The sequence below is a fragment of the Aquarana catesbeiana genome, linkage group LG05 (genome assembly GCF_042186555.1).
Source record: "Aquarana catesbeiana isolate 2022-GZ linkage group LG05, ASM4218655v1, whole genome shotgun sequence".
Lineage (NCBI taxonomy): Eukaryota > Metazoa > Chordata > Amphibia > Anura > Ranidae > Aquarana > Aquarana catesbeiana.
In genome coordinates, this window is record NC_133328.1 from 514,873,693 (window position 1) to 514,889,570 (window position 15,878).

General features: G+C 40.3%; 1 protein-coding gene across 3 annotated transcripts in view; it reads left to right on the forward strand.

The window, feature by feature from the left end:
- Positions 1–15,114, forward strand: part of FAM110B (family with sequence similarity 110 member B) — a 245,132-nt gene extending 230,018 nt beyond the window's left edge. For all 3 annotated transcript variants that reach the window (XM_073631661.1, XM_073631660.1, XM_073631659.1), the window contains one exon: positions 9,015–15,114. In XM_073631661.1, coding sequence (XP_073487762.1) covers positions 9,333–10,442 — 1,110 coding nt within the window. In that variant the 5' untranslated portion in view covers positions 9,015–9,332 and the 3' untranslated portion in view covers positions 10,443–15,114. The remainder of the gene's footprint in view (positions 1–9,014) is intronic.
- Positions 15,115–15,878: the final 764 nt, after the last annotated feature.

Below are 15,878 nucleotides of genomic sequence, written 5' to 3' on the forward strand. Positions count from 1 at the left end.
CCCGTGTGAACGCAGCCTTGCAGGGGACAACTTTCCACAATAGAATATGTGCTAAACACTCAGCTACCTGTGATTCCTCCACATTACTACCCCCTGATATTATGACATACGTTGACACTAAAAGATATAAAATTCATAGCTATAACCAGCAAGACGTTTGGGGTTTCTCCCACAATCCAATTTCTAGTTGGTATTTTCCCAGAACTAGTCTTAGTCTGTGTATGATTTTGGCATGGCATTTAGATTGTAAATGCCTTTGGAGGCAGAGACTGATATCAACAGTTTCACGTACTCTATAAAAAGTAATGTCCCTTTATAAACACAGGAAAAAGAACTGGTAATTCAAGTACCTAATTGCATAGGATCATTCTGTAATATTTGTTCACTTAGAACTACACTTGCCTTTTGCAAAGATGCAACCCCCCCCCCCCCCCCAGCTGTAGACTTTAATTTCTAACATAAATGATAATTCTAAACATTTATAAATAACATTTGGTAAGTAATTTAGTATAATTGATATACTTGCAGTATTGTGTCGCCAACAAGAGGATTAATTTGACGAATTATAGATAGTATTTCGAAAAATAATATTTAGTATTTGTTTTTGGCAGAAAACAGTTTGTCAACTTTCCAAAAGCAAAATGATATAATAAAGCATAGAAAATGTCCTCAACAGATTAGCAATTGGACATGTTACAGAGTGAATGGTCCCTTCAATGTCTGTATATCGTTGTCATGCATAACCCAAGTCTGGAATCAAGAACAAGATGGGCCTTCAATTTCAAGGACAGATCTCTTTCTTACCCCATCATTTTGATCCTATCATTTGCTATCTTTTAATGGTTGTAAAAGGTTTCATTATTCTACCACATGCAAAAAATGAATCCAGTCACGATTTTATGTTGAAAATTTACAAAACCGCAAACTTGTGGCTGCATCAAAGGGGAAAAAAAATGTATTATTATTATACAGGATTTATATAGCGCCAAGAGTTTTCACAGCGCTTTACAACATGGGGGCAGACAGTGCAGTTAAAATACAATTCCGTACAGGAGGGATCAGAGGGCCCTGCTTGTTAGAGTTTACAATCTAGAAGGGAGGGTCAAGTGGAACAAAAGGTAATAGCTGTGGGGATGATCAGATAGAGAAAATTAAAAGTTGTTAGGTGTGGGTCGAATAGGCTTCTCTGAAGAGGAGGGTTTTCAGTGATTGTCTAAAAGCTAATAGATCTGATAGATTGGGGTAAGGAGTCCCATAGGATTTGAGAGGCTCTGGAAAAGTCCTGGAGGCCAGCATGGGAGGAGGTGATGAGGGAGCTAGAGAGCAGGAGATCTTGAAGCTTGAAGAGAACAATTGAGTTGGTACTTTGAGACTAGGACAGTGATGTAGCTGGGGGCAGAGTTGTGGATGGCTTTGTAAGTAGTTGTTAGTATTTTTAATTTAATTATTTGGGTGAGCGGAAGCCGGTGCAGAGATTGACAGAGAGGAGTAGCAGACAGAGCGGTTGGTAAGGTGGCTGATTCTGTCGGCAGCATTCATGATGGATTGATGGGGGGATAGACTATGTAGAGGTAAGGAATGCAATGAGGAGGGAGTTGCAGTAGTCGAGGTGAGAGATGACCAGCTAGTGAATTAAGAGCTTTGTGTCATTGGTTAGAAAGGGGCGAACTTTGGAGATATTGTGGAGGTTGAGGCGGCAAGATTTGGACAGTAATTGGACGGGGGCTTAAAGGAGAATTCGGAGTCCAGAACTACACCTAGGAACTTGGCATGCAGGGATGGGCTTATAGTTGTGCCATCGATTTTTACAGAGATCGAAGGAAGAAGCACGTGGGGGAGGAAACATTATACGTTTGGTTTTAGATAGACTAAGTTTGAGGAAGTGGTGTGACATCCAGACTGATATATCTGTATATAAGTAGGAGGAGAACCAGCAAAGAGTACATTCACGGAGACCAAAGGCTTTGAGTTTTTTTGAGGAGGATGGGGTCAACCGTATCAAAGGTCCAGGAGTAGGAGTACAGAATAGTGTCCTTTCGTTTTGCCTGTTAGTAGAGTGTTTGTTTTAGGAGAGCAGTTTCTGTGGAGTGTTGAGGATAAAATCCAGACTGAAGGGGATCAAGAAGGCTATTATCAGCAAGGTGGCCGCTCAGTCGGTTGTAGACCAGACGTTCAAGGAGTTTGGATAAAAAGGGGAGCAAGGAGATAGGGTGTAGGTTGTTAAGATTTGATGAGTCCAGTGAGGGCTTTTTTAAATATGGGACTGACAAGTGCATGTTTTAGAGAGTTGGGGAAGATGAGGAAGAGATTGAGAGATTGAAGATGTGGGTTAGAGTGTAGAGTCAGAGGGTGAATGTAACATTTGCGAGGGAACCGGATCCAGGGTGCAGGTGGTAAGATGGACATTGGCAAGTAGTTTAGCAACCTTGTTTATAGTGGTGGGGTTGAAAGAGGGAAGTAATGATTGTACCTGTGGGCATGAAGTGTAAAGCATGGAGGGTATCTAAACAGTAGAGATCTCCTCGCGAATTGTAACAATCTTATGTTTGAAGTGATTGCCAATCTCTTGGGCAGTGAGTTGGTGGGTGAAGGCAGTGGAGGATGAAGTAGAGCGTTGAAGGTAGAGAAGAGTTGACTGGGGCGGGATGATAAGGTGTTAATGAGAGAGATAAAATAGGTCTACTTGGCAGCGAGGAGGTATACAGTTGTGTTCATAAGATTACATACCCTGGCAGAATTTATAAATTCTTGGCCATTTTTCAGAGAATATGAATGATAACTTTACATACCCCAGTTCTTAATACTGTGTATTGCCCCCTTTAACATCAATGACAGCTTGAAGTCTTTTGTGGTATTTGAGGTTGAGTCTCTTTATCTTCTCAGATGGTAAAAGCTACCCATTCCTCTTTGCAAAAAGCCTCCAGTTCCTGTAAATTATTTTACAGGCTGTCTTGTATGAACTATGAACTACACATTTTGAGATCTCCCGAGAGTGGCCCAATGATATTGAGGTCAGGAGTCTGAGATGGCCATTCCAGAACCCTAACTTTATTCTGCTGTAGCTAATGACAGGTCGACTTGGCCTTGTGTTTTGGATCATTGTCATGTTGGAATGTCCAAGTACGTCCCATGCGCAGCTTCCTGGCTGATGCGTGCAAATGTTCATCCAGTATTTTTTGACAACATACTGCATTCATCTTGCCATCAATTTTGACCAAATTTCCTGTGCCTTTGTAGCTCACACATCCCTAAAACATCAGCGAGCCACCTCTGTGTTTCACAGTAGGAATGGTGTACCTTTCATCATAGGCCTTGTTGACTTCTCTCCAAATGTAGCGTTTATGGCTGTGGCCAAAAAGCTCAATTTTGGTCTCATCACCATGCAGCCCATCTTTCTTCAAGTGCCTCCTTATTATGCATCTTAAAACAGCCACACCACGTTTTCAGAGTCCTGTATTTCACTTGAAGTTATTTGTGGGTTTTTCTTTGCAGTCCGAACAATATTCCTGACAGTTGTGCCTGAAATTTTAGTTGGTCGACCTGACCGTGGTTTGGTTTCAACAGAACCCCTCATTTTCCACTTCTTGATTAGAGTTTGAACACTGCTGATTGGCATTCTCAATTCCTTGGATTTCTTTTTATATCCCTTTCCTGTTTTATACAGTTCAACTAACTTTTCCCGCAGATCCTTTGACAATTCCTTTGCTTTCCCCATGACTCAGAATCCAGAAACATCAGTGCAGCTCTGGGTGAAAGATGCAAGGGTCTCATTGATGCAAGGGAAACTCATTGGCCTTTTATACACACACACTAATTACAAGCAAACAGATCACAGATGAGGATGGTTACCTTTTAATAGCCTTTCAAACCCCTTTGTGTCAACTTGTGTGCAGTTTATCAGGCCAAAATCACCAGGGTATGTAAACTTTTGATCAGGGTCATTTGGGTAGTTTCTGTTGCCATTATGATTTAAAGCGGTTGTATACCTTTTTTTAAAACTTTTACCTACAGGTAAGCCTATATAATAAGGCTTACCTGTAGGTAAAAAAAAAATCTAAACCTGTACGGTTTAGGAGATATTCCCCTCGCAATGAGCCGCTGATTGCAGCGGTGCATGCGCACAGGGGATTCTCGGCTGACAGCTCGGCAAACTCCGGAGTTTGCTGGACAGAAGCCTCCCGCGCGCGAATGCGCGGGAGTGACGACATCGCGGCTCCGGCCACTCACAGCGCCGGAGCCGCGATACCCGGAAGACACGCCGAGGGGAAATGAAAGCTCCCTCGGCGTGGACAGGGTGAGATGCCGGCGCCTCGTTCTAAGGTAAGTATCTCATAATCAGCTAGTATGCGGTGCATACTAGCTGATTATGCCTTTTCCCTTACAGGTGTAGGGGAAAAAAAACAGCGGGTTTACTACCGCTTTAAAAAGAGTAAACACAGTTGCGTGATGATAAATGGCTTCAGCCAAACACTAACCATGAGTGAAAGAAAAGTTTTTGTGTTATAATTCATATTCTCTAAAAAAAAAAAAGGCCAAAAAATCATAAGTTCTGCCAGGGTATGTAAATTTATGAGCACAACTGTGTATATGTATGTATATGTGTTTATATATGGGTGTGTGTGTATGTATGTATATATACAGTATATATGTTTTGTTTTTTCCCCCCATACAGTATTTTCAAATGGTTACTTGGAAAAGCACAATACTGGATCGTAAAAGGCGAAATATGGATTTAAAAACTTCTTTTGTGAGGGTGGCTACACTGGCTCTACATGGTCCCACTGTATGGGATGTAGCCACTCTTTCCGGCATGTTCCTGATGGACTACAGTCCTACATGCCCATGCATCCAGCTGCAGCACATTTTAGCTCCTATTTTTTTTTTTATTAACTCATTTATGTATGCCCCGTCCATGAATGAATACTAATTGATGCAACTATGCATTGGAGTATGCAGGCGCAATGTATCTTGGGGGGGGGGGGTGTTTGTATTGTAAAGAGAGCCGTGACTGTATGATACGCGCACTGCTTGTAACTAACAAATAGAAGTTTGGGAAGACCTCTTCCTTCAATAGTACAGTGAGAACAGAATCATAATGCAAAAAATAAGTAAACATTCTTTCTCATTCGTTAAGGAACACGAGATTTAGAGACAATTGGTTTACACTGCTGCCTACAGGAGGAATTGGAAACTGGCAACAAAAAACAAAACCATGACCAGCCTAGTATAACCGCTCCCACTCCCAGCAAGTCTCAGTTTTTTGCTAGTGTCCTAGGAGGTTGGAAGCCTTTTCTCTACTGAGAAAAGTTTACCCATTTTTACTAGCCATTTCTCTTTTTCTTTTTTTTTTTTTTCTCCTAGATTTTTCTTCAGTCAAGACTTCTCTACAAATCGCTTGAGTTGGCCTTTTATTGAAGCTATATCGGCATATCCTCAGCAATAGCTTTGTAGGCCTTACTCGGACCCTTCTGAACTGGACAATGCCTGGGCTCCGTGTTATGGCACTTTCCAGAACTTTGTGTAATGTGTTATTTATCTGCAGAGTGCTTTTCAGGTCCAAAGTCCAGGCACAGTCCCTGCCTGCATGTGAATGCACAAAAATCCAATTTTCTTTTTGGTTCATTGAGGGGCACAGGATTGAGACATCCAAAAGCAAAACACTAAGGCCTGTTTCGCACAGGCTTCCACTTGTATAAGAGGTATGAATAGCAAGCTTTGACAAAACATTTGCAGAGCTTTCAGCAAGCTTTGTTGAAGCTTTTAACTCCTTCCTGCCGAGCATATGCACATATGCGGCCTCGGCTTTAAGGGGGTTATACCGGGATAATGCATGCAGCAGCATGCATCATCCTGGTACTGTTTTTTTAGAGCGGGCGGTCAGCTCTTCAGGGATAACAACCGATGCGGCTAAAAGACGCTCGGCTGTTATACCGCAGGAGCGAGAGGGGATGCCCTCCTGCCACCTTCCGCCGCTCTTCCCGGGCCTCCAGTCCCACCAGGAGACCCGGGACACGATCCAGCACTTCCGCCGGCTAGAGTAAGACTGTAATGAAGCCGGAAACGGCTACCATTCCAGTCTTCTTTCTGTAAACACGGAAGCGACGTCACACCGTCATTTCTGGTTTACTCGGCTGTCAATGGCGCCGTTTAAAAAAAAAATGACAGTATTCAGAATCGCCATTTTTGGCAATCTGAATATTTTGAAGTGCATAGAAGGGATTTGGGGTCTTTCAGACCCCTGATTCCTCCATAAAGAGTACCAGTCACCACCTATTTTACATTCCTTGTGACAGCAATAAAAGTGATCACATTTTTTTTTTTTTTAAAGTAACAATGTAAAAAAATAAATAAGAAAAAAAATGTTTAAAGCACCCCTGTCCCCGCTAGCACATGTAAGTCGCGCCAGCATATGTAAACGGTGTTCAAATCACACATGTGAGGTATCACCACAATCGTCAGAGCGAGAGCGATAATTCTAGCACTAGACCTCCTCTGTAACTCTGTAACTCTAACCTGGTAACCGTTATTTTTTTTTTTTAAAGCACCGCCTATGGAGATTTTTAGGTACCGTATTTTGTCGCCATCCCACAAGTGTGCGCAATTTCAAAGCATGACATGTTGGATATCTATTTACTCGGAGTAACCTCATCTTTCACATTATACAAAAAAATTGGGCTAACTTTACTGTTTTTTTTTTAATTCATGAAAGTGTCTTTTTTCCTGAAAAAAAAAAAATTGCATTTGAAAGACCTCTGTGTAAATTGTGTGACATAAAATATTGCAACCATCGCCATTTTATTTTCTAGATTCTCTGCTAAAATGGTGACTGGGGGTTCTAAGTAATTTTCTAGCAAAAATAACGGATTTTAACTTGCAAGCATCAAATGTCAGAAATTGGCTTAGTCACCAGAGGGTTAAAGTACCATTCAGCTCCGTTTTGAAAATGTTATACACAGATCCTAATGGGAGTGTTAATTGCTATTTTAAGCAAGCTTCAGCAGGCTTTCAACAAGCTTCAAAAACTGCTGAAGCCTGCTAGCAGCTTGTTTAAAGTGGCAGTTCATACTCCCATTAGGATCTATGTTTGAAAGTTACAGTTGGTATAGAAAAGAATCACCCACCTTTTAAAATAATAACATTTTGTTGCTTTGCAGCCTGAAATAAAGACAGGCATAGTTTTTTGTTTTTATCCAGCTGTATTTTCTAGTGCAACTTATAACATCCAAGTGAAAGTTGGAAAAAGGATCACCCCCTTTGTCAGTGTTTTGTTGAACCACCTTTTGTTTTAATCACAGCCTTTAGTCTGTCGGGATATGTCTACTAACTTTGCACATCTAAACTTTGCAATATTTGTCCACTCTTCTTTGCAGAACTGCTCAAGTTCAGTTAAATTTGATGGTGACCATTTGTGGACTGTAGTCTTCAAGTCCTTCCACAGATTTCCAATGGGGTTTAAGTCTGGGCTCTGACTAGGCCATGCAAGGACATTCATCTGTTTCTCCTTCAACCACTGTGTGGTCATTTTTGCTGTGTGCTTTGGATCATTGTCATGTTGGAAGGTAAACCTTCTACCAATTGACAACTTTCTGGCAGAGAGCAGCAGATTTTCCTCAAGAATTTGATGAAATTTTGCTTCATCCATTTTTCCTTCTATCCTGACAAGTGCTATAGTCCCTGCTGCAGAGAAACACCTTCATACCAGGATATTACCACCTCTATGCTTTACTGTAAGGATGGTGTTATTTGGATGGTGAGCTGCATTGGATTTCCGCCAGACATATTGTTTGGTGTTGAGGCCAAATAATTCAGTTTTAGTATCATCTGACCTTAAACGCACCTTGAAGATTCTGAGGCCACATGGAAAAATGTGTTATGGTCAGATAAGTCTAAAATTAAATGATTGACAGGGGAATCAGCAATGGTCTTCCTGCTGAACCGGCCGAGATTGGAACCATGTATGGCCGGCCTACGTTTGGCTGCTTATGGATGTCCCCATCATGTCCTAATCCTGTGTCCCTCAATGAACCAAAAAGAATATTGGAATAGTGTCCAACTCCTCCTGTAGGCGGCGGTATAACCCAGTTATCTCTAAATTTCAGTGTCCCTTAATGAACTACAAGAAAATTACTATATGATGTGCACAAAAATCAATTTTCGCTGATTAAAAACAAGTGGTGATGCGTTGGATAACATGCTGGACTTATTCATGTATTTTTGGCAAGCATTACATTTTGGTCAAAAACTTGTCTGCTGTACTTGTGCTGTAATATAATAGACAGTTTTTTTGTTTTTTTTACTTAGTCTAGATCTAGCTACACTCTAATGACAATCTCATGCTGCAGATTACATAAGCTTTGTTCTGATTCCCCAGATCAGTATGTGCATGCTATCTATTAACAGTTGTGTAAGCCTGAAGTGCAGGTGCAGAACAATAGCACTGTCTTATTTGATTTTTACAGCCACTTGCCTAAAATTTCTAATTGCTGATGCAAAAAATGAGAAGTAAATTGCCATATGTAAATACCCCAGGGACTGTTAGATGAACAAAGTATTTTAAAAGGTGGAATTTCTAGCATCCAAGTAGGCAATTTAGATAATCCGCATGTTTCAGTTTTCTATTTTCTAGATTTTTAGATTCTGTTAAATTATACATTTCATGTTCAGGCTAATAGTATCTGCTGGGAGCAAGAAAACTGCTTATGTTGCAACCTCTGCAATAGTTGTTATGGCAGTTTTTATTGTTAATTTAAAAGTAAGCCTTTTTTGTGACATATGTCGAACATGCATGCTTTGCTTCATGTAGGGCAATTATATAGGTGTTCTTGTTTTAACCATCTACTGTCTGAGGAACAGATTACAGCGATATTTACAACACTCATGGTAGTGAGATGGTTAAAAGCCACCTAATGGTTTTCTCACTACCAGCTGAAATACTACAATATTTTTTTTTCTGTTGCTATAGCTGTGATGTCACATGCTGATCCTGACATATGATTGGTTGTTTTGTGTTTCAGATCCCTGCCTGTAGTAGAACACAAAGAAAGGACGAGACACCCACGTCTGTGTGAATAAAAGATTCAGCTGTGCTGATTAATGCAGACTTCTGTCTGGTGGCCTTTTTTTTTTCTTTTTTTTTTTTTTAAGGCCTGCCTTTTACTGATAAATATAACAAAAAGTTATTTAATGAACTGTGAGATGAAGAGCTGCTGCTAACGGTCAGATTTCAAGATTCAGCTGTTATCCATTGTGCTTGATGCACATGTTTCTACACATTGCATTTAGGAAACGCAAGAAGAGAATCCAAAACGGCTGCAGGGGAACAATCACCAAACATGCCTACAGAAACACTACAGACAGGTAGCATGGGTAAACCTGTGAGCCCAGCGGTGGCTTTTACATCTGCTGTCCCACTCCGAATATTGAACAAAGGACCTGATTATTTCCGCAGGCAGTCAGAGCCTAATCCCAAGAGACTGAGCGCAGTGGAAAGACTAGAAGCTGATAAGGCAAAGTATGTCAAAAGCCAAGAGGTTATCAATGCCAAACAAGAACCCGTGAAGCCAGCTATACTTTCAAAGCCTCCTGTATGCCCCGGAGCTAAAAGAGCTTTGGCCAGCCCAACTCTGAAGATGTTTAACAACAATGCAAAAAACGAAAGCTGTGTACAAAGGGAGAATTTAAAGCTTGAGATCCTTAAAAACATTATCAACAGCTCTGAAGGCTCCAGTACAGGTTCTGTGCACAAGCAAACATGTCGGAACTGGCCTCAAAATCTGTCAGACTCAGTTGACCAAAATCGACACTCATTTGCAGAGTCCTTAAAAGTCTACCCTACACAGAGTCATGGGAGCCCTCAAGAGACCAACTCGAACATCAGCAGAAGGCTTCTTGACAAATCAGGTGATACTTTTTTACATGTTTCTCATAGTTCTTCAGACATTAGGAAAGTTACAAATGTGAAGCAGATAAAAGCGATACCATGCAGCAGTTCAGCACCACCATTGCCCCCAAAACCCAAACTTGCAACACTTACCACCCTCAAGTCACCGGACAATGACACAATGGAACCCAGCTGTGGTGTCACGCGAAGGCCATCACTCCAGCGATCAAAATCTGATTTGAGTGACAGATACTTTCGTGTTGATGCAGATGTAGAGAGGTTTTTTAATTACTGTGGACTAGATCCTGAAGAGCTTGAAAACCTCGGGATGGAAAATTTTGCAAGGGCTAATTCTGATATAATTTCTCTAAACTTTCGCAGTGCAAGCATGATCAGCTCAGACTGTGAACAGTCTCAGGACAGCAACAGTGACCTTAGAGATGACAGTGCCAACGATCGCGTACCGTATGGTATTTCTGCCATAGAGAGAAATGCCAGGATTATTAAATGGTTATATAGCATTAAGCAAGCTAGAGATTCACAGAAGGTATCCCATGTGTGAGAAAGAACCAGTGGCAAACCCACGAGACTCCATCATGTATGTGAATTTTCAGTCGTGAAGGGTTGTCAAGTCTACTTGAAGTCTTGTAAACTTTTCAGTCTGCTCTGTGTTGCTTGTTGTGCAATGTTTTCAAGTTGCATGCATGCCAACATGTGAAATGGCCTGGCTTTCACTTGAACAAATCCTACAAAGCCTGGTAGAATCTACTCACTAACTGCCAAAAGTTTAAGACCACAAGTCAGAAATGAATGGCTTTTTTTTTTTTTTAAAGTGTTTCTGTCTTGTATACATGCATAAGTGGCAGCCACATTGTGGGTTCGCTTGTTGTTCCGTATATGAAATATATGGGGAAAAAATTTTTTTGCCATGACTAAAGCATAAGGAATTTGGTGCCTTGTGTTTTGGAAATGTGAGAGTTTCTTAGCAAATTGATTGGCTGCATTCTCTTGGATGACCAGCCCACCCACAAAATGGCCCTGTGTGTGAGAGATAGGATTGCTTCAGTGTTACAGTGCACTGTTTACATGATTATGAAGGGTAGAAAATGTACTTAACATGCATATGTCTTATTGTGTTTTGTATACATATATATTCTGTTATGTTTTTCAGTTTAAGGCTTGCAAGGCACAAATGCTGTCTATTGCTTGCTCTCACACTAGTTTGTTTTTCCTTCAAGAGGAAATGACAAGCATTGGACTTTGCAACATTGTTTTTTTTATTCCTAATAAGTGTTACTTTTATTACCCCATCCGTTTCAGTATACTGTACCAAAGCAGTTTATAGATTGTATGTCCCCTTATGCTTTTCAACTTATGTGATGAAGTATCATGGGAGATGGGGAAAAGCTATAGAGATGGTCCATTATCTGATATCTGCAGTGTCTGCATTCGTAGGCATAAGGGGACCAGAGGTATTTGTCGTCATGGTTGGTTGAAATTAGATTGGTCAATCCTCTGCGATTTATTCCTGCCAGTGCAGAGAAAAGTGCTGTTGCTGCAGATTATGTCAATGCAAGTTAAAGTGTAGCTAAAACAACAAGCTTAAAGTAGAACAATAGGCAAAACACAGGTTTTTTTTAATTTTGGATAGAGTAAGGAAGGGTTATAATCCCTGTCAGATTTTTTTTCCGCCATCTGTGTCCTATTGCGGAGATTTCCCTTCACTTCCTGTTCTGGAGTCGGACAGGAATTGAGGAAATCCCTGGAAATTTACAGATATCCTTGGGGACCCCCAGGTCACCAGAACTAGTGTCTCCATTGGAAGATTTCCCCTCTTACTTTTCTGAGGACAGCCCAAAATTTGGGGATTTTCTTTTACTTTTACTTTCACTTTCAATGATAATGGTAAATAGGAGGAATTTCCCTAACGGAGGCACAGACAGCAATAAAAAATGACAAATATTCTAATCCCTCTGCGCTTTATCCAAAGTTTAAAAAAAAGTTTTGCCTTTAGTTATACTTTAAATATTGCAGCTTACAAGTCCTTTGACGGGGTGCTTGCATTCGTTTTCAGGCTTTTTTATTTTTATTTTCTCCTGGTAATGCTGCAAAAAACACCCTTACTGCCCCCTTATGTCTACACTCACTTCTACATGGTATCCATTAAAGCAGTGTTTCTCAACTCCAGTCCTCAAGGCGCCCCAACAGGTCATGTTTTCAGGATTTCCATTATTTTTTACAGGTGATTTGATCAGTTTCACTTACTTAGTAATTACCACAGCTGTTTCATCGGAGGGAAATCCTGAAAACATGACCTGTTGGGGCGCCTTGAGGACTGGAGTTGAGAAACACTGCATTAAAGAAACCATGGTTGTCACACAGGCTGGACTTCAAACATGTCTGCCTTTCTTTATCTCTATTACATATTGGATTGATGGGACAAGTAGTTTACAAAAGAGAGCTAACATTGTTTGTGTTTTTTTTTTTTTAAGCTTGCATGAAATAAAACTGACTTTGCAATTCCGGCAAAACCAATATGTATTTTCTGTATTTGCTAAAATGTTATTAGCCTGAAAAAGAAAACAAATGCCACCACCATGTCACTAGTACTGTTAGGCTACAATGTGTTTATATTTTTGTATTTTTTTTTGATGGTCAAACTGTGTTCAAATTTCTGACCCCCTTGTCCTTTCTCTGAGAGCCCTAGCAAACTTTATCGATTTCTGCAGGATTTTGAGATGTCTAATAACATATGGCCAAGAAATCTGTGTGTTTTTTTTTTTTTTGTTTCCCATTCTTTTTTGCAGTCTTAAACTTTTGACAAGAACATTGAGAACAAACTACAGCTAATAAAAGATGCCTTTAACAGATCAAATCTTTGCAACTCCATGCTACCATCTTGTTCGTAAGCAGTCTGTCAACACAAACTAAATGGAAACACACAGCCATATCAGTATAAAAATGATATCCTGGAATAGCCTCACTAGCTGGAATCTAGCTGAATGAATTGTATTTGTTGTCTTGCGTATGTTACATCTCAGTCTATGAATGTTTGTCTCACCTGAAAGTATTGTAGTTTAACAACTTAAAACTGCTTTTGTTACCCATGGCAGTTTGTTCTGCACGTTGGCCTTCTTATGGAATTCTTTTTTTTTTCTGTCTTTGAGTTTTCTTTGGATGATGTGTCTTCCCAGTGGGTAGTCAGCTGATGTTCTTCTGAGCAGTTTTATAAATGCTCTTTGCCTGTGACAGTGGTGGTAGCCATTTGTCAGCTGAACCAGCTCACAGCCTTTTAATTCTCGAAGCACCATATACAGGCACAACATGGCTGCCATTACAGTAATGAACTTATTTAATAATGATGTATAGAGTAATAGAGTGCAGTGACCCTTACCAACCAGTCAGAAATTGCATTTCTGCTTTTAAATGTGTCCATATGGGGACTGATTATGCAACAGGTAAGGCCATTTAAATCCTATATTTATTTAGGTCAGCACCTCTGGCACCCACAGCCCTTCTACTTTTAACCATAGCAGGCAATGGCTTCTATACAGATGTGTTGTGTTTTAAGCTAGTTGCTTACCATATTTCACCAAGCAGTACTTCAAATGACATCTTTCATCACTGCTATCTGTTCTAAGATAGCAGGGAGCCACAAGATATGAGAGACCCCTATGTATGAGGAATCCCAAACAAGATTTTTGGTTTTCTTTCAAAGCTTTAAGATCTTGAGTCATCTTTTGTCAGCATCCATTCCTAAGCATTCAAAGGTGTTATGGCATGATGAATATGTATATTGTCAATATGGTAAGTGTACAACTGTCTCTTTAGCCCCCCTTACATTGCAAAAGGTTAGTACATGTGCGGAATATCTGGACCTGTAATACTATGTTTACCTTTAAATAATTTATACCCCCTTCACATCTGCATGTTTTGGTAACCTGAACTCTTAACATGTTTTAGAATGTACTTATTTAGCATGTCATCTTAATACACTATTAGAGTAGGCTGAATGTTCCATTTTTGAGTTAAAGTAGTTGTAGCCCTAAAAAAAAAAAAAAAAAAAAAAAAAAAAAAGAGTGCTCCTGTTCACTTATAGCGGATTAAACAGCACAGTGCTTGTTCTGTCTAATCTGCCCCTTTCTAAGATGTAAAAAAACCTAGATGATCCTGCTAGTTCCTGTGTCCACCTCTGTGTGCTGACCATGGTAATCAGGGCTGCTGAGCCCTGATTACCAGGGTCAGTTTACATGGCCTCCGTCATCCGCAGCTCCTCCTCTCTCCCCCGTCCCTGCCTGTCATCTCCCGAATGCCTGTGTCTCTGCTCCCCTCCTGCTCTTAATAAAAAGTAAACTTTCATAAATGTCACTGCCAGCCCCTCTGTTTTATCCAGCCATAATGCACTGTGCAAGTGTGTTTGTTTTTTTTTTTTTATAAAAACCTCTTTTTTCAGAGATCTTCAGGTCAGTCACATGACTCCCGGCCATTCTCCTACTCTGATCCAAGGCAAAACACAAAATGGAAAATAGTATGCATTTGTGTAAGTGATCACTGTATACTTTTCTATCATCCTTTAGTGATCTGCAAGTTGAACACATGCAGATATTACATGTGTGTACATGGATGCTCAGTCTTAACATTTATGGCCATCTTTAAACAGATTTTGGAGTCCACTGCATTGGTCATATCTGACAGATGTGTCTACCCTACTTATGTAGCAAACTTCTGTCCAATACACGCTCTGATGTGTCTCAGGTACGACCACATCTTCCATTCCTATCTGCTTGATATCCAAGTGGATACTTGTCCTTGAAATCCGGCAGATGCTAATTCACAAGCCCGTTAACAGCAGAGTAGATTGAACACAACCTTTCTGTTCTCCAAGATTATGGGAACATTTGTCCAGGGTATGGCCAAGTTTTGGGGTCAATAGTAATGAAGTGTCCTGGCTCATGACCAGTTGCTATGGGTCACTGCACACCACTGCTCTTTGCATAATCTTGTTAAATAAATGCATGTATAGGTGACAAGTGTATTTGACTAGGAATGATGAGTTAATGTAATATCTGCTACATTGTTGTTAAAGTATCACTGCTTAAAGGTCCTCACTTCAGAAGGCTGGAAAACAAACTTTTTTATGGTGTAAATGCTGTAAGGATTTGTACATACTTCATTTGCTATTGATACTTTGGGGAAAAAAGTGTTATACTAATAAATAGCTCTTTGTTCAGCAACACAGTTTGATGGTTTGGATTATGTGAGAATAAAAAGGACATTATATGTTGGGATATAATTATTTTTTAAAAAATGGGAAAATATGCCTTGTGCTGAGTTTCCAGCATTCACTAATTATAAAAGGATACACAATGTGCTCTGTGGGATAACCTGTCCATAGCCTTCTTATGCATAGGGTTCTCACAGGGATTCAAAATGCTGGCCTTGGGGTTTAAGAACAATGGTTACTGGTGAACAGACGTACCGGGTTCATACTGCGAGAAATATTTGAGCTGCTATTGGTGTGCTGGTGAATATTTACATTCTGGGTGCTGAAACAAGCATGCAAGACAGGAGTTCAGACTTCACCAGTTGCTTGTTTGATTCAGGTGAGTTACAATGTAGTGAAGAAGGGCCTGTCTCTCTTAAACAAATTTCCACCCTTAACAGTTCCCTTTTGAAGTGCATGCATATCATAGCGTTTGTCTCTTAATTGTATAGGATACAGACCCTGGGTTATAAGCCTGTACCTTCAGGTGATACACAAATATATGTTTCAGCAATATATATCACACTATATATCCCAGCTTTTCAGTGAAGAATAATAATACCGAATGGTCCAGTGTTGCAAAAAAGTAAAGCTAAGTTGGTCATAGACCAACATTTTTATTCGTTCAGCGGGGTAAATGAAAAAGTGTCTCCATCCATACAAATGAGGTGGAGGAATCCCCCTGACCAGCACATTGTATTCTGATAACAGGACCAGGGCTGTCGGAATGCACTG